This window comes from Callithrix jacchus, chromosome 8, assembly GCF_049354715.1.
Source record: "Callithrix jacchus isolate 240 chromosome 8, calJac240_pri, whole genome shotgun sequence".
NCBI lineage: Eukaryota > Metazoa > Chordata > Mammalia > Primates > Cebidae > Callithrix > Callithrix jacchus.
The window spans coordinates 102,049,995-102,065,847 of record NC_133509.1 but is presented as its reverse complement, the minus strand read 5'-3'; the positions used below and the strand labels follow the sequence as shown (position 1 = coordinate 102,065,847).

General features: G+C 39.4%; 1 protein-coding gene and 1 pseudogene across 51 annotated transcripts in view; one reads left to right on the top strand and one right to left on the bottom strand.

Annotated features, from left to right (window-relative positions):
• GPHN (gephyrin) overlaps positions 1 to 15,853 on the bottom strand; it is a 689,342-nt gene that overhangs the window by 84,229 nt on the left and 589,260 nt on the right. For all 50 annotated transcript variants that reach the window (XR_013521272.1, XM_078335184.1, XM_078335182.1 and 47 more), the window contains one exon: positions 849 to 968. Coding sequence is in view for 49 of the 50 variants with exons in the window: in XM_078335184.1 (XP_078191310.1) it covers positions 849 to 968 (120 nt within the window). In the remaining variant the exon portion in view is untranslated. The remainder of the gene's footprint in view (positions 1 to 848; positions 969 to 15,853) is intronic.
• On the top strand, positions 7,370 to 14,568 carry LOC103795832 (developmental pluripotency-associated protein 4 pseudogene; annotated as a pseudogene). Its single transcript, XR_008474688.2, has 2 exons — positions 7,370 to 7,517; positions 9,165 to 14,568. The product of XR_008474688.2 is annotated as a developmental pluripotency-associated protein 4 pseudogene (transcript).

The following is a 15,853-nucleotide window of genomic DNA, read 5'->3' as shown; positions in this document are numbered from 1 at the left end:
CTTCAGATCAAGGAAAGCATCTGTCTCTTGGCATGGACAAATTTTACTATCTTCTCAGCTTGGGAGAATATATGTTTATTTTTAACCTTAGCTTTTAAAATATATCTTTAAACCTTCTTCACAAAACAAGTAAGCTTATTATTAACCTCAGTTGAATTTATTCAACTTTTATTACTGGCTTATACTCTGGTTTCAACAACTTGCCACTATTTTCAGTGCGATACAGGCTTGCTTAGGTCCAAAAAGATCCCAGCATCTTTTATTTGAGGTAGTGGAGGGAAAACTGACATACACTTAGTATTTCTAGGCCGTCATTTGGTGGCACTGCTTTTTCCTGAAGTACAGAAAACCAGAGGTGAAAGGGTCATTTGATTCAAATACTTGGCTTAGGGTAATATTCAAGAACTTGCCCAAGAGTTTGTTAAATTCTTCTCTAGTAAATTCTAATTTCATGAACTCCTTGACGTTTTATCAGAAGCTAGTCTCAATGGCAAATTTCTCAGCTGGAAGGTATGCCAATCATTAATGTCTCTGCTCTGGGAGGTATGTCAACCCTTAATATCTCTGCTTTCTTGAGGTACTTTTTTTTCCTTGTTTGCATGTGAAACTGCTTGGGCTAAATATGGTTCAAATTCTGCTATAACAGCAATGGTCATAGAAACCCGTCCTGCAGCAACAGATTTTCAAGCTTAAGGAAATTTCTTATTTACTGGAGACTCATATACTACAATATAAGATCCCACCATATGGCAAAATAACTGGGTTAATCTCACAAACATTGCAGAAAATAGTTGTGACATAATACTGCCATAGGAACAACAGCACAATAAGACTTGGTGATGACGTACGTCGTCTGATTCCCTGATAAGTTCAGTATCTTCCACTTGTACTACTGCATCAGCACCGCAGGGTATTGGAGCACCTGTAGTAACCCGCATGACTTGTCCTGGCATTACTGTCTGAGTTGGCTGGAAATAAACATGAAAAAGCCAGTTGATGTACTTTGCTGCTGCAAAGGAAAGGTCTGCAGAGGATGTTAATTTCTTTAATATTTTAAATAAATAAACCATACAAGAAAGTCTTACAGTCTTATTCATTTTGGGCCAGTGTAATAAAAGATATCCACAAACAGGTGCACTCATACCAGAGTGTTTAGTACATTTAAGCTGATTGCATAGGTACTTTAAGGTAATGACTATTTATTAGGTGTCTTTCTTAGTGCTCTGCTTTACTTTAGAAGACCTGTCATTTACATTTGCCACTTTTGCCCCTCAAATAATGTGAATTTTCCCAATATATGTAAAGTGATTTGAAAGTCTGTAAGAAAAAAAAATTGCTAGGATACAAATCATAAATAACAATTACAAAAAACCCCAGCACCTTTATAATTTATGGAAGTTCTGATGTTTGAGAAATGCAGTACTTTATTAACTAAACTTTTTGGTTAAATAAAGGCAAGCCAGAAATATTTTAATTACTGCTTTTGAAAATATTCAAAAACATATTAGCTCACTAATCAATTAATAATAGAAGTTGAGCAAATATAACTAAATCATTTAAAAATGATTCCAGTGTCTGTAATGACCTAGGTTAAATATTACTTTTGAAAATGTAAAACGAGATTTTCATTGTTTGTGTTCTCATACTAATGGTATAAGAGATAGAACCTGCCCTGCTAACTTCTTATAACTTGGTAAAAAGCACTTTTCTGTAAGATTAATCTGATAGATTTGATCTGATCTCAGGAAAGTCACTTGTCAGGGGCAATGATTTAGATTGGAGTTTGGAAAAGTAATGCTTCAAATTCCCCCTAAGAAAACATCCCAAGACAATTAATCCTCTACCCTTGCCAAAAGATTTCTTTCTAAAGATGTCTGCCTCATAAGTATAGCCATGTGCTGCATAAGGATAGTTTGATCAATGTTGGACTGCATACATGATGGTGGTCCCATAAGATTACCATATTTTTTACTGTACTTTTTCTGTTTTGATAAACAAATACCATTATAATTGCATACAGTATTCAGTACAGTAACATGCTGCGAAGGTTTGTAGCCTAGGAGCAACAGGTTCCACCATGTAGGCTAGGTGTGTAGTTGGCTAAACCATCCAGGTTTGTGTAAGTACACTCTATGATGGTCAGACAATAAGACACTGTCCAACAATGTATTTCTCACAATTTATCTTGGTTATGTGACTCATAACTCTATTTAAAATCTTAGGTATCTACAATGTGAATATACTTACCACTACCAAGCTATAAGCTTAAAAACTGTTAAGATGGTATATTTAATGTCATGTGTGTGTGTGTATGCTTTGTCATTGTTGTTATTTTAACCACCAAAATAAGATAAAGTAAAATAAACCATACACATACACCTTAGGGAATGCTTAAGAAAAAATACTCTACTACTAAAAGTACAATATAAGTAAAACTGGAAATTTATTTATTAGAAAAGTCTTAAAAACCTTCTCTCCATAATATTATTACTGCAAACAATACTACCAATAACTAATATTTATTGAACCCACAATCTATGCTAGGTAGAGTGTTAAGTGCATTATATATACTAGAATATAAGCCTTACAAAGACAAAGATTTGTTTCATTTTCTGTTTCCCTCTCCAGATCACATCATTATTCTCTACTCTGTGCTGTGGCCCAGAGGCTGACCTCTAATGGACTATTTTAATCAGGTTCCCATCACTTTGGCTTCTGGTGAGGCTCAGCCAAAGAGAGGGGCCAGTAAGAGATTAGAGGGTAGAAGAGAGACAGAAAAGTAGGGTGTTCATTCCCCTTGTTCTTTTCCTCCTGGGGTATAGTGTAGTGGTGGTTAGGACATCTCTACTACTGAGGGCAATAGCTGCTGTTGGACATTCCTCTCCCATAGCTATGAATCTTCCCAAGTTCGGATACCATCATCTTTCTTTGCTCCTTGAGACTGAGAGGTGGTAAGGAAATCTCACTGTTGTTAGCATCTGGGTGCTGCAGATTCCTTTGTGGTTTCCCTTAACTCCATACAGTCATTAGAGATAGCCTCTGTTTTAATCGTCTTTAATTGTCCTTTTCCCAGACTTACTGCTCTGTTATGGAAAGGCCTAGAAAGTATCTGGCATACACTTTGCCAAGCTGAGCACCTATGCATTCCAGGGATGAGCTGATGCAGTTGCTCATGTCCTAGGGAAACAGAGCACTGGTTGAGCCAAGATACCCTGACCTACAGGCCAAATAACTCTAGTACCCTGCTTTTCTGGAGCTAGGCTATAGCCCCTTAGAGTCTGAGCTGCCGAGATAACCCTCTTTCTGGGGAGTTGAGTAATTTCTGTGTTGATTCGTATCCTCCTGGGGATCAAACCACAGCTGTGCTCTGCCATTCTAAGGTATTTGCTGCTGCTGCACCTGGCCTCAGAATATGAGGCAAGAATCTGTGTAGCCCCACCATCCATGGGTCTAGAGTCACTACTACACAGTACCTTATCAGTTGCCGCTGAGCCCCATTGGCTCAGGTTCCTGAGCTGCAGCCATACACTGCTTCCTTGGCCAAAATCTTTTTCTTTGGAGTTTGGTCAGTGCTACACCATACACAGCAGGTATAAAATCACAGGTACAACCAGGGCACCTGGATCCAAGCTGCTAGGGGGCACCTCAGAGTCATAAACGTTGGTTCTTTGGATAACCTATACCCAACTCTGCCACAGAGAGTGAGCCTGAACCCCAAGAACCAGGTGCCACAATGGATTCATGAAACCTTGGATTCCAGCCCTACAGTCACTCCAAGCACCATATTTTGAGCCCAGTGCCATTGTAGCTGCTTGGAGGACATTTCAGACCTGACACCAAGAGGGATCCCTTCAGCTGACTCTTCCCTATTGTGTGGAAAACAAGAATAGGAGGAATCCAAAAGCCCTTGACACCAAGGATATTAATAATCTATGCCAATGCTACCACTGACACAAACTTATATGGATTAGGCCACTGAGGTACTCACAGTTATTGCTGACATTGAATGCAACTGAAAAAGCTGCATAGAGACTACACCATTGCACCTGTCCAGAAACTCACCACACTCTTTGCAAGCAGCACATCAAAACCCAACTACAGGTGAAAGTCTTTCTCTACAAAACCACCCTAGAAAGTCTGAAAAAAGCAATAGTTCCACCAGGCTCACAGATCAACATGGGGACACAAGAAACACAAAAAAGCAAGGAGATATGACACCACTAAACGAATGTATCTCTAGTAACAGACTCCAATGAAAAGGAAATCAATGAACTACTGGAAAAGAAATTGCCAAATAATGATTTTAAGGAAACTCAACTAGATACAAAAAAACACATATCGATAATTCAACAAAATCAGCAAAACAATTAATAAGAATGAGAAATTCAACAAATATACAGAAATCATAAAACAGAACCAAACAGAAATCCTGCAGCTGAATAATTCAAAGAATGAAATACAAAATGATAATAGAGAGCTTCAACAGCAGGCTTGATAAAGCAGAACAAAGAATTTTGAACTTGAAAGGTCATTTGAAATACCCAGGGGGGTAGAGGGAGTGAGAGAGGAGGGGGGGAATGAAAAAGAGTGAAGAAAGCCTGTAGGGACACCATACAAGAACAAATATTAGAGTTTCAGGAAAAAAGGAAAAGTCATAACAAACTTATTTAATAAAATAATAGCTGAAAACTTCCCAAGTCTGGGGAAAAGTATGAATATCCAAGCCCAAGAAATCCATAGGTCTCCAAATCAAGTCACATATAAGAAATACACATTAGACTAACAGTAGTTTTCTAAGCAGAAACCTTACAGGCTGGAAAGGAAGGGGCTGATATCTTCAAAGTGCTAAAAGAAAAAAAATTCTAACCATGAATGCTACATGCAGCAATGCTACACTTTGGAAATGAGTAAGAAATAAAGTCTTTCCCAGACAAGTAAAAATGGAGAGAATTCATTACCACTACACTGGTCTAACAAATTCTCAAGGGAGTTCTATATCTGGAAGCAAAAGACAATAGTCACTATCATAAAAACACAAAGCATAAAACTCACTGGTAGAGCAGATTAATGAAGGAGAAAGAGAAAAGAATAAAACCATATCAATATAGAAAACCACCCAACTGTAATGATAAACAATAACAGAAGGAATGAGCAGCAAGGGGTAGCAAAACCAGAAAACAGTGAAATGACAGGAGTCCTTACCTATCAGTAAAAATCTTAAATGTAAATAGATTAAATTCTCTAGTTAAAAGATACAGACTAGCTGAATGGCTTAAAAATAAAAAACCCAACTATTTGCTGCCTACATGAGACTTACTTCACCTATATTGACACATATAGACTGAAAGTGAAGAAATGCATCAAGATGTTTGATGCAAATGGAAACCAAAATCAGGCAAGAGTAGCTACATATATATCAGATAAGACAGACTTTGGCTGGATGCGGTGGCTTACGCCTGTAATCCTAGCATTTGGGGAGGCTGAGGCAGGCAGATCACAATGTCAGGAGTTCAAGACCAGCCTGACCAACATGGTGAAACCCCGCCTCTACTAAAAATACAAAAACTAGCTGGGTATGGTGGCGCGCACCAGTAATCCCAGCAACTCAGGAGGCTGAGGCAAGAGAATAGCTTGGACCCAGGAGGTGGAAGTTGCAGTGAGCCAAGACTGTGTCACTCTACTCCAGCCTGAGTGACAAAGTAAGACTCCACCTCAAAAAACAAACAAACAAACAAACTAAAAACCCCAGACTTTAAGTCAGAAACTGTAAAAAAATAACAAGGAAGGTCATTCTATAATTATAAAGGGATCAATTTACTACAAGGATACAACAATCATAAATATATATGCGTTGAACATGGGATCACCCACTATAAAGCAAGCATTATTTATCTAAAAGGAGAGACAGGTTCCAATACAATAATATGGGGAGTTTGACACCCTACTCTTTGTATTGGACAACTCATTTAGATAGAAAATCAACACAGAAATACTGGATTTAAATTACATTTTAGACCAAATGGACCTAACAGATACATTTCATCTAAGAGCTGTATAATACACATTTTTTTCACTATCACATGGAATATTCTCCAGATAGACCATGTGAGGCCATAAAACAAGTCTCAACAAATTTAAAAGAACTAAAATTATATCAAATATTTTTTTCTAACCACAATGGACTAAAACCATAAATCAATACAAGATGAACGTTCAAAATTGTACAAAAATGTAGAAATTAAACAACATGCTCCTGAGCAACCAAAGGATCAATAAAGATATTAAGAGAGAAATAAACAGGTTTCCCAAAACAAATGAAAATAGAAACACCACAGATAAAAACCTGGTATACAGCAAAAACAGCATGAAGAGGGAAGTTTATAGCAATAAACACCTATATCAAAACAGTGGAAATATTTCAAAGAAACAACATGGTGATGCATCTTGAGGAATTAGAAAAGCAAGAACAAGCCAGATCAAAAATCAGAAGAAGGAAGAAATAATAAAGATCAGAGAAATAACTGAAATTGAGACTAAAGAATACACAAAAGATGAATGAAATTAAAGTTGACTTTACGAAAAGATAAACAAAATTGACAAAGCATTAGCTAGGCTAATGAAAAAAAGACCCAAATAGACAAAATCAGAAATAAAAAAGGAGGCATTACAACTGATATTACAGAAATACAAAGGGTCATCAGAGACTAGTATGAAGAACTATATGCCAAAAAATTAGAAAACCTAGTGAAAACGGGTAAATTTCTCAATACATACAATCTACCAAGCTTGAGCCAAAAAGAAATAGGAAACCTGAACAGACCGATTATGAGTAGTGAGATTGAATCTGTAATAAAGTTTCCTATCAAAGAAATGCCCAAGACCTGATGACTTCATGGCTTAACTCTACCAAACATTTAAAGAACTCACACTAATTCTTCTCAAACTTCTGTAAAGCTGAAGAAGGAATTCTTACAAAACTCAATCTATGAGGTCAGCATTATTCTGATACCCGAACCAGAAAATGACATAACACAAAAAAGGAAAACTATAGGCCAATTTCCCTGATGCAAAATGTTATATCCCTATATGCAAAATCCCTATATGCAAAAATGCTCAATAAAACACTTGTAACTGAACCCAGCAGCAGATTAAAAAGATCATTTACCATGGTCAAGTGGGATTTACCCTGGGGATGCAAGTGTGGTTCAATATATGCCAATCAATAAACATGATACATCACACCAACAGAATGAAGGACAAAAACCATATGATCATCTCAACAGACTTAGGAAAACATTTGATAAAATTCAACAATCCTTCATGATTAAAACTCTCAACAACTTAGGTATAAAAAGAATAAATGTACACAATGAAGGCCCTAGATGACAAACCCACAGCCAATATCATACTGAATGAGGAAGAGGTGAAGGCTTTTCCTGTGAGATCTGGGCCAAGACAAGGACGCCCACTTTCAACACTTTTTATTCAACATAGTACTGGAAGTCCCAGCCAGTACTGTGAGGCAATAGAAAGAAATAAAAGGCATCCAAAGAGGAAAGGAGGAAGTCAATTTATCCCTGTTTGCAGATGACATGATCTTACATATAGAAAATCCTAAAAGCTATACCAAAAAACTCTTAAAACTGATATAGTATAGCTGCAGAATACAAAAATGACATATCAACATACAAAAATGAGTAGCATTTCTATACACCAACATACAAAATGATGTATCACCAACATATTAAAATGAGTAGCATTTCTATACACCAACAACAAACTAGCAGAGAAAGAAAATAAGAAAGCAATCCCATGTGTAATAACTACCAAATAAATTCATGAATAAATTTAGCCAAGAGATGAAAAATCTCTATAAGGACAACTATAAAATACTGATGAAACAGACTGAAGAGGCCACACACACAAAAAAAGAAAGAAACAGTATCCTATGTCATTGGAAGAATTAATATTGTGAAAATGACCATACTACCAAAAGCGATCTACAGATTCAATGCAATTCCCATGAAAATACCAATGACATTCTTCACAGAAATACAAAATCCTAAAATTTGTATGAAAACACAAGAGACCCCAAAATAGCCAAAGCTATCCTGAACAAAAAGAAGAAAACTAGAGGCATCACACTGTCAGAAATCAATAATATACTATAAAGCTATAGTAACTGAAATAGCATGGTCTGGACATCAAAACAGACACATTAACCAATGGATCAGAATAGAGAACTCAGTGTGTTTGGAGTCCTCACACAGAGTCCCTACTGGAGTCAAGGTTGCAGTGAGCTGAGATCATGTTGGGCAACAGAGCAAGACTCTGCCTCAAGAAAAAAAAAAATAAAAAACCAAAAAGCAAGAACAACCTCCCTCGCCGCAAAAAACCCAAACAAACAAACAAACAAAATAATACAAGTCATTTATAAAAAAAAAATCAAGCCTAGCTCTCTTTGTCAGAAAAATGGTCATGGGGATGAAAGCCAGCTTGGTGCAGTATGGACAAGAATATGTATCACTACCATGCCAACTTAGCTTCAGAGAGCTGTATGTGTATCTTCTCAATTTTTGGATGCTGAAATGAGGAAGCTAGGGTCAACACCATTGGCACTATCCTTATCCTACATATTAATTTAACTCATTTCTACTGTTAGTCCATGCTAAGCCAAGGAAGAAAGGCATGGAACATAGTGTTTGCCAAACTGCTGCCTTCATCTTGAAAATTATTATTTATGTATTTCTTGCCACCTTTATTTTTATATATTGATTGGTAGCAGCAGTTGAGTATTCCATCTTAGGAAGAAGAAACTTTGAAGGGGAGCAGAAGGGAAAGGAAAAAGTTCTTTGGTTTTCTTTTAGTTCTATTAAATAAGGTAGGAGCTCTCTTGACCAACCTTCATAACTCATTCGATTGAAAGATGCTCTGTATTTCCTCTTAAACATAACAATGGTCATAGCATACTTTAAATTTGAAGCTGTTAGACTCTTCTCTTGTATAACTGTAAGCTGCCAATCCAAGAATCAATTGAGTCTGTTCCCAAACTTGTTTGGGCCAGTCTATGACAATAGTTTTAACTGAATTAAGTTGTTAAAATAAATATTACATAAACCAATGATATATGAGTGTGAAAGTTATTTTTCTCTATAAAAATTAAGTAGAATCTTGGGCCAGAGGCCATTTTGGAAGCATCTTGCCAAGCTCTGCTTCTTCTCTGAGTTTGGAGAAGGCAAAAGACAAGGAGTAGACCTCCACAGAGAAGTTGAGGGAAGAGGATCAGCAGGCTTCTAATCAACAAAACACAATTGCTTTGTCAGGAACATCAGCAAAGGGAACCAATGGAAAAATATCTGTGAAGGGTGACAAAATGCTCTGCCCTAAGAAGAAGGCAGAGTACAGTGACATCCCCAGACCTCAGAAGATACCAATCCCTCCATTACCCTCTAAACTGCCACCTGTTAATCTGATTCACCGGGACGTTCTGTGGCCTGGTATCTGTGTGCCTTTGCCTACACAAATCAAAAGGATTTTCCTAGTACAGCAAAAAAGGCCAAAATCCAGAAATCATTGCAAAAAAAATTAACGGTGGAAAAAGGGGAAATATCCCTGCAAAGTTCTGAGACACATCCTCCTGAAGTGGGACTTCTTTCTCCCTGAGGAGGGGCTGCCTGCCCTGGAAAAGTCCACTGCTCTCCTTGAGGGAGCTAATATAGTTGTGGTGTCAACTTCTGGCTCAGAGGCTTTGCTGGCCTCCTGGGTGAGAATTTCAGCAAGGGCAAGGATGCCAGAGACAGTGGAATCTCCACAAGAGGCCTGTGGTGTCAGGTGGTGGTGTGTGGTCCAGGGGAAACGTCTCCCTGCAGACACAGATGTTTGGGTTCACCTGCAGTTTCATGCTGGTCAGGCCTGGGTCCCAGAGAAGCAAGAAGGGAGAGTGAGTGCCTCCAATTTTCCACCTCCACACCTTGAAGACAGTATGTTGTGCCCCAAATGTGTTCACAGGAATAAGGTCTTAATAAAAAGCCTCCAATGGGAATAGAATATCAGGGAAAAGGCCACATCCATGGGAATTAATGGCAGAAAGACTGGAGAGTCGGATTTCGTGGTGTTGCTGACAGGTGAACTCTGGTCCCCTTCACACCTATTTATGGGCCATGTAGACTGATGGGGTGGTAGATGTTAGCCTAAGACCCCTAGTAGTGCCTGTTGCTTTGTGAGTGGAGACAGATATAGACTCTTACATTTAAAAATGGGGAAAACATTTCACAAATTATGATAAATTGTAATTAATATGTAGAAAAACTCATTTATACTACCTTTCTAAAACAGAAATGACGTCAGCAGCTTTTTTGTTTGTTTGAGACAGTGTCTTGCTCTGTTGCCCAGGCTGGAGTGCAATGGTGTGATCTCAGTTCAGTGCAGTCTCTGCCTCCTGGGTTCAAGTGATTCTGCTGTCTGAGACTCCTGAGTATCTGGGATTACAGGCACCACCACCATACTCAGCCAATTTTTTTTGTATTTTTTATTAGAGAGGGGGTTTCACTATGTTAACCAGGCTGGTCTCAAACTCCTGGCCTCGAGTGAACCACCCACCTCAGCCTCTCAAAATGCTTGGATTACAGGCATGAGCCATGGAGCCTGGCCTTCAGCAGCTCTTTTAAGTGTGAACTTCTTCAGCTGAGCATTGTGAAGGAGTTGAGGAAAACAATAGTTTGCTCCTATGCTCAATTTTTCCCTCCTCTGAACACTGACTAGGAGCTGCATCATTCCAATTCAATTTCATAAAATGTATTTTAAGGCAAAGGAAGGCTATTAATTTTCTCCCTCCCCCAAACATGATTTTTAATATTCAAAACAATATTTTTCAAAGTTCTCTTAGTAACCTGAGATTTCTATGGTTTGACTCCAGGATCAATACACAAGGCACTTTGTATTATTTCACTTCGAATTGTTTTCAATATTTCTGGTGTTTAAAATGTTTGAAGTTGCTTCCCACTCATAAATACATGATATATTGAACTTAAAATCTGTCTATTAACCAGTTCTCCATAAATAAAAATAAGATGTATATATAAAATAATTCATCTGTTGTATTTAGGGAACCGTATTCATTGCATGCAAATTATTGTTAGTGTTCGTAACTCAAAGTAGGAGTAAACCAAAATGTATGATTTTTCTTTTGCATGACTCATTTGTTTGTTGTTTTCTTTATTAGTTGGTGGTATGGGTTGGATCATTTGTTGTGAAAACTACTTAGGTATGACTGACATACAAAAAGCTGTACATATTTCATGTATTCTATTGAGTATAATAAATTTTTAATTTTTTTTGTGTACTTCCTACATTTATAGTCCTGAAAGTCTGTGAACAGGTCTTTTTTTCACTTGTCCTATTTTAATGACTGTTTCCAACATTGTTTCATTATTACAGCTAGGGGATCTTTTTTCTTTTGCCCCTTTAATGAAGATACTAAAAATAATGCACTGGAAGGAGTGGCAGAGTTGGAAAATTTGTAACTGTCATAATACAGGTGTGATACGTCTGGGAAAGAATTCTCAAAAATGTGAGAGAAACGTTTGTTGAAAAGCAAGATGTTCTTCTCTCCTGCCCCCCAATTGGTTGTTGGTGGTCAGAATTGTTCAGTGTAATAAATATAGACATTTTTTCTTACACTAAAAAAAAATTAAGTAAAAACTTTTGGAAACATCCATTAAAAATGCTGCTAAAAAGAAATGCTGTAAAATTAGGTGTGAGTGAGGAAACTGTAAAAGAGTGTAAAATGTAATAAAAATCTAAAAGGATTCTGCTCTTCTATGTATTGCAAGTATCTTTCAGTTTATTTTTTTTTCTACTTGAAATGAAACAAAATGGAAATCATAGACATTGCCTTTTGTGTAGTTTATGTTAAGAAAGACCTGAGAGGGGGATTCAAGATGGCCGATTAGGAGCAGCTCAGGATTGCAGCTCCCAGTGAAAGCGCAGAGGGTGAGTGGACACCGCATTTCCAGACGGATTTTTATTGCCCACATACCAGGAGATTCCCAGGTGGAGGAGCCCCATGGGTCGCCAGCGCAGCTGTTTTGGTTGGCGCGGCTGTTTTGCTGGCACCCTGGTGCGGTGGTTCTCCATACAAAATACACGGGTCTGGGTGCCATTTTAGCTGGCAAGTGGAGCTCCGGAAAGGCAGAGTTGCCCACTAATCTGATTAAAAAGGGGACTGAAACAGGGAGTCAGGCCAGGAGATTACATGGCAAAAAAGTGCCACTAATCTCAGCGCCGCTGTTTCAGCTGGTGCAGTGGGTCGCCGCATGGGAAATCACATGGATCCCAGCGCCTTTTCAACAGGCGACTGGAACACCTGGGAAAGAGTTGACCGTTCAACAAAAAAAGGGCTCTGAGGGAGGGAGCCAGGTGATCAGGCTTGGCTGGTCCCACCCCCACAAAAAAACAGCAATTGGAAATGCTCTGGGTTGAGAGTTCCATAGCAAGCACAGCTGAACCTGGGAAGGCCCAGCTCTGTGGGAAAGGGGCATCCGCCATTACCGAGGCACTCCATCACTATGGAGGTAGTCGGCCATTGCTGAGGCAGTCCGCCATTGCCGAGGCAACCCGCCATTACAGAGAGAGTCCACCATTACAGAGGTGGCCCACCATTGCCGAGGCAGTTCTAACTACAGCCGTATAAACAGGACTGCAGGGAAGTTCACACAGCAGCTAGGTGGAGCCCACAGCAGCTCAGCAAAGCCTCTGCAGGCAGAGAGTGACTAGGCTGCCTCTTCGCTGGGCAGAGCAGCCCTGAAAAAAAGGCAGCAGGACAATGGAAACTGATAAATAAAGCCCTAAATCCCCAGGACAGAGCACCTGGGAAAGAAAAGGGGTTTATGAGTTCTGCTGCAGCAGACATAAATGTACCTGCCCAGCAGCTCTAAATGAAAAATGGAGCTCACAGCTCAGCACTTGAGCACCTATAAAGGACAGATTGTCTCCTCAAGCAGCTCCCTGACCCCCATATGTCCAAAGAGTCACTTCATAAAAAAGAGCTCAGACTGATATGTGGCGGCTATCCGTCTGGGACAAACATAGCAGAGGAAGAAACTGGCAGCAACCCTTACTGTTCTGCAGCTGCTGCAGGTGATCCCCAGGCAAGCAGGGCCTGGAGTAGACCTCAGCAGTCCTACAGCAGAGGGGTCAGACTGTTAGAAAGAAAACTAAGAAACAGAAATAACTTAATCATCAACAAATGGGACTTCCACTCAGAGACCCAATCTGAAAGCCAACAACTACAAAGACGACAGGTGGATAAATCCACAAAGATGGGAAGAAGACAGCGCAAAAAGGATGAAAACATCTGAAACCAGAACGCCTCTCCTCCTACAAGGGATCAAAACTCCTTACCAGTAAGGGAACAAGGCTGGATGGAGAATGAGTGTGATGAATTGACAGAATCAGGCTTCAAAAGGTGGGTAATAAGAAACTTCTCTTAGCTAAAAGAACATGTTCTAACCCAATGTAAAGAAACTAAGAACGATGAAAAAAGACCTGACAAAATGCTAACGAGAATAGACAACTTAGACAGGAATATAAGTGAATTGATGGAGCTGAAAAACACAACACGAGAACTTCGCGAAGCATACACAAGTTTCAACAGCCAAACTGACCAAGCAGAAGAAAGGATATCAGAGGTAGAAGATCAACTCAATGAAATAAAACGAGAAGCAAGATTAGAGAAAAAAGTCTCCAAGAAATATGTGTCTATGTGAAAAGACCTAATCTACGTTTGATAGGTGTACCTGAAGGTGACGTAGAGAATGAATCCAAGCCAGAAAATACTCTTCGGGATACTATCCAGGAAAACTTCTTCAACCTAGCAAGGCAGGCCAATATTCAAGTCCAGGAAATACAGAGAACACCACAAATATATTCCTCAAGAAGAGCAACCCCAAGGCACATAATCATCAGATTCACTATGGTTGAAATGAAGGAGAAAATGCTAAGGGCAGCCAGAGAGAAAGGTCGGGTTACCCACAAAGGGAAGCCCATCACACTCACGGCAGATCTCTCAGCAGAAACTCCACAGGCCAGAAGAGAGTGGGGGCCAATATTCAACATCCTTAAAGAAAGGAACTTTCAACCCAGAATTTCATATCCAGCCAAACTAAGCTTCAGAAGTGAAGGAAAAATAAAATCCTTTGCGAACAGGCAAGTACTGAGAGATTTCATCACCACCAGGGCTGCTTTATAAGAGCTCTTGAAAGAAGCATTACACATAGAAAGGAACAACTAGTATCAGCCACTCCAAAAACATACCAAAGAGCATCACCATAATGAAGGAACTGTATCAACTAATGGGCAAAACAGCCAGCTAGCATCAAAATGCAGTATCAAATTCACAATTGAAAGATACAGACTGGCAAACTGGATAAAAAGCCAAAACCCATCAGTGTGCTGTATCCAGGAAACCAATCTCACATGCAAGGATACACAAAGGCTCAAAATAAAGGGATGGAGGAAGATTTACCAAGCAAATGGAGAGCAAAAAAAAAAAAAAAAAAAAAAAAAGCAGGAGTTGCAATTCTCGTCTCTGATAAAATAGACTTTAAAGCAACAAAGATCAAGAGACAAAGAAGGACATTACATAATGGTAAAAGGATCAATGCAACAAGAAGAGCTAACGATCCTAAATATATACTCACCCAATATAGGAGCACCCAGATACATAAGGCAAGTTCTTAATGACTTACAAAGAGACTTAGACTCCATACAATAATAGTGGGAGACTTTAACACCCCATTGTCAATATTAGACAGATCACTGAGACAGAAAATTAACAAGGATATCAAGAACTTGAACTCAGACCTGAAACAAGCAAACTCAATAGACATTTACAGAACTCCCCACCCCAAATCCACAGAATATACATTATTCTCAGTACCACATCGCACCTAACTCTAAAATTGACCATATAATTGGAAGTAAATAACTCCTTGGCAAATGCAAAAGAATGGAAATCATAACAAACAGTCTCTCAGACCACAGTGCAATCAAGTTAGAACTCAGAATTCAGAAACTAACTCAGAACCACAGAGCTTCATGGAAACTGAACAACTGGCTCTTGAATGTTGACTGTATAAACAATGAAATAAAGGCAGAAATAAAGATGTTCTTTGAAACCAATGAGAACGAAGACACAATATATCAGAATCACTGGGACACATTTAAAGCAGTCTCTAGAGGAAAATATATAGCAATAAATGCCCATATGAGAAGCAAAGAGAGATCTAAAATTGACATCCTATTGTCAAAATTGATAGAGCTAGAGGAGGAAGATTAAAAAAACTCAAAACCAGGAGGACTCAAGATGGTGCTGTGAGAACAACCCAGGATTGAAGCTCTCATTGAATCCGCGGAGAGGTGAGTCAGAGCTGCATTTCCAGACTGATCTTTGTTGCCCACAGAACGGGGAACTTCCCAAGTATAAAGGAGACGTGGGACGCCAGGCAGAGGTACTGCCTGGAGAAGCCAGCAGCCGGGGTGGCGGCGGCCGGCCCTACCCAGCGGTCCCCACAGGGCGCGCTTATCTGGGTGCCCTGTTGAACCGGCAACCTGAGACTTGAGAGGGCTGGACTTGAGACTGAACGGGACTTGGACAGTGGGCCAGCCAAGGAAATGGCAGGGACACAGCGTTTGGGGTAGCTCAGTGGGACGGACAAAACCGCAATTCCAAATGCTCCCTGTGCAGACAGTCCCTGAGACGCTCTGTGGGGGAGGGGCGTCCACCATTACAGAGGCAACCCGCCCCTACTGAGATACACGCCCACTGCTGACGCAGCCTGCCAATGCCGAGGCA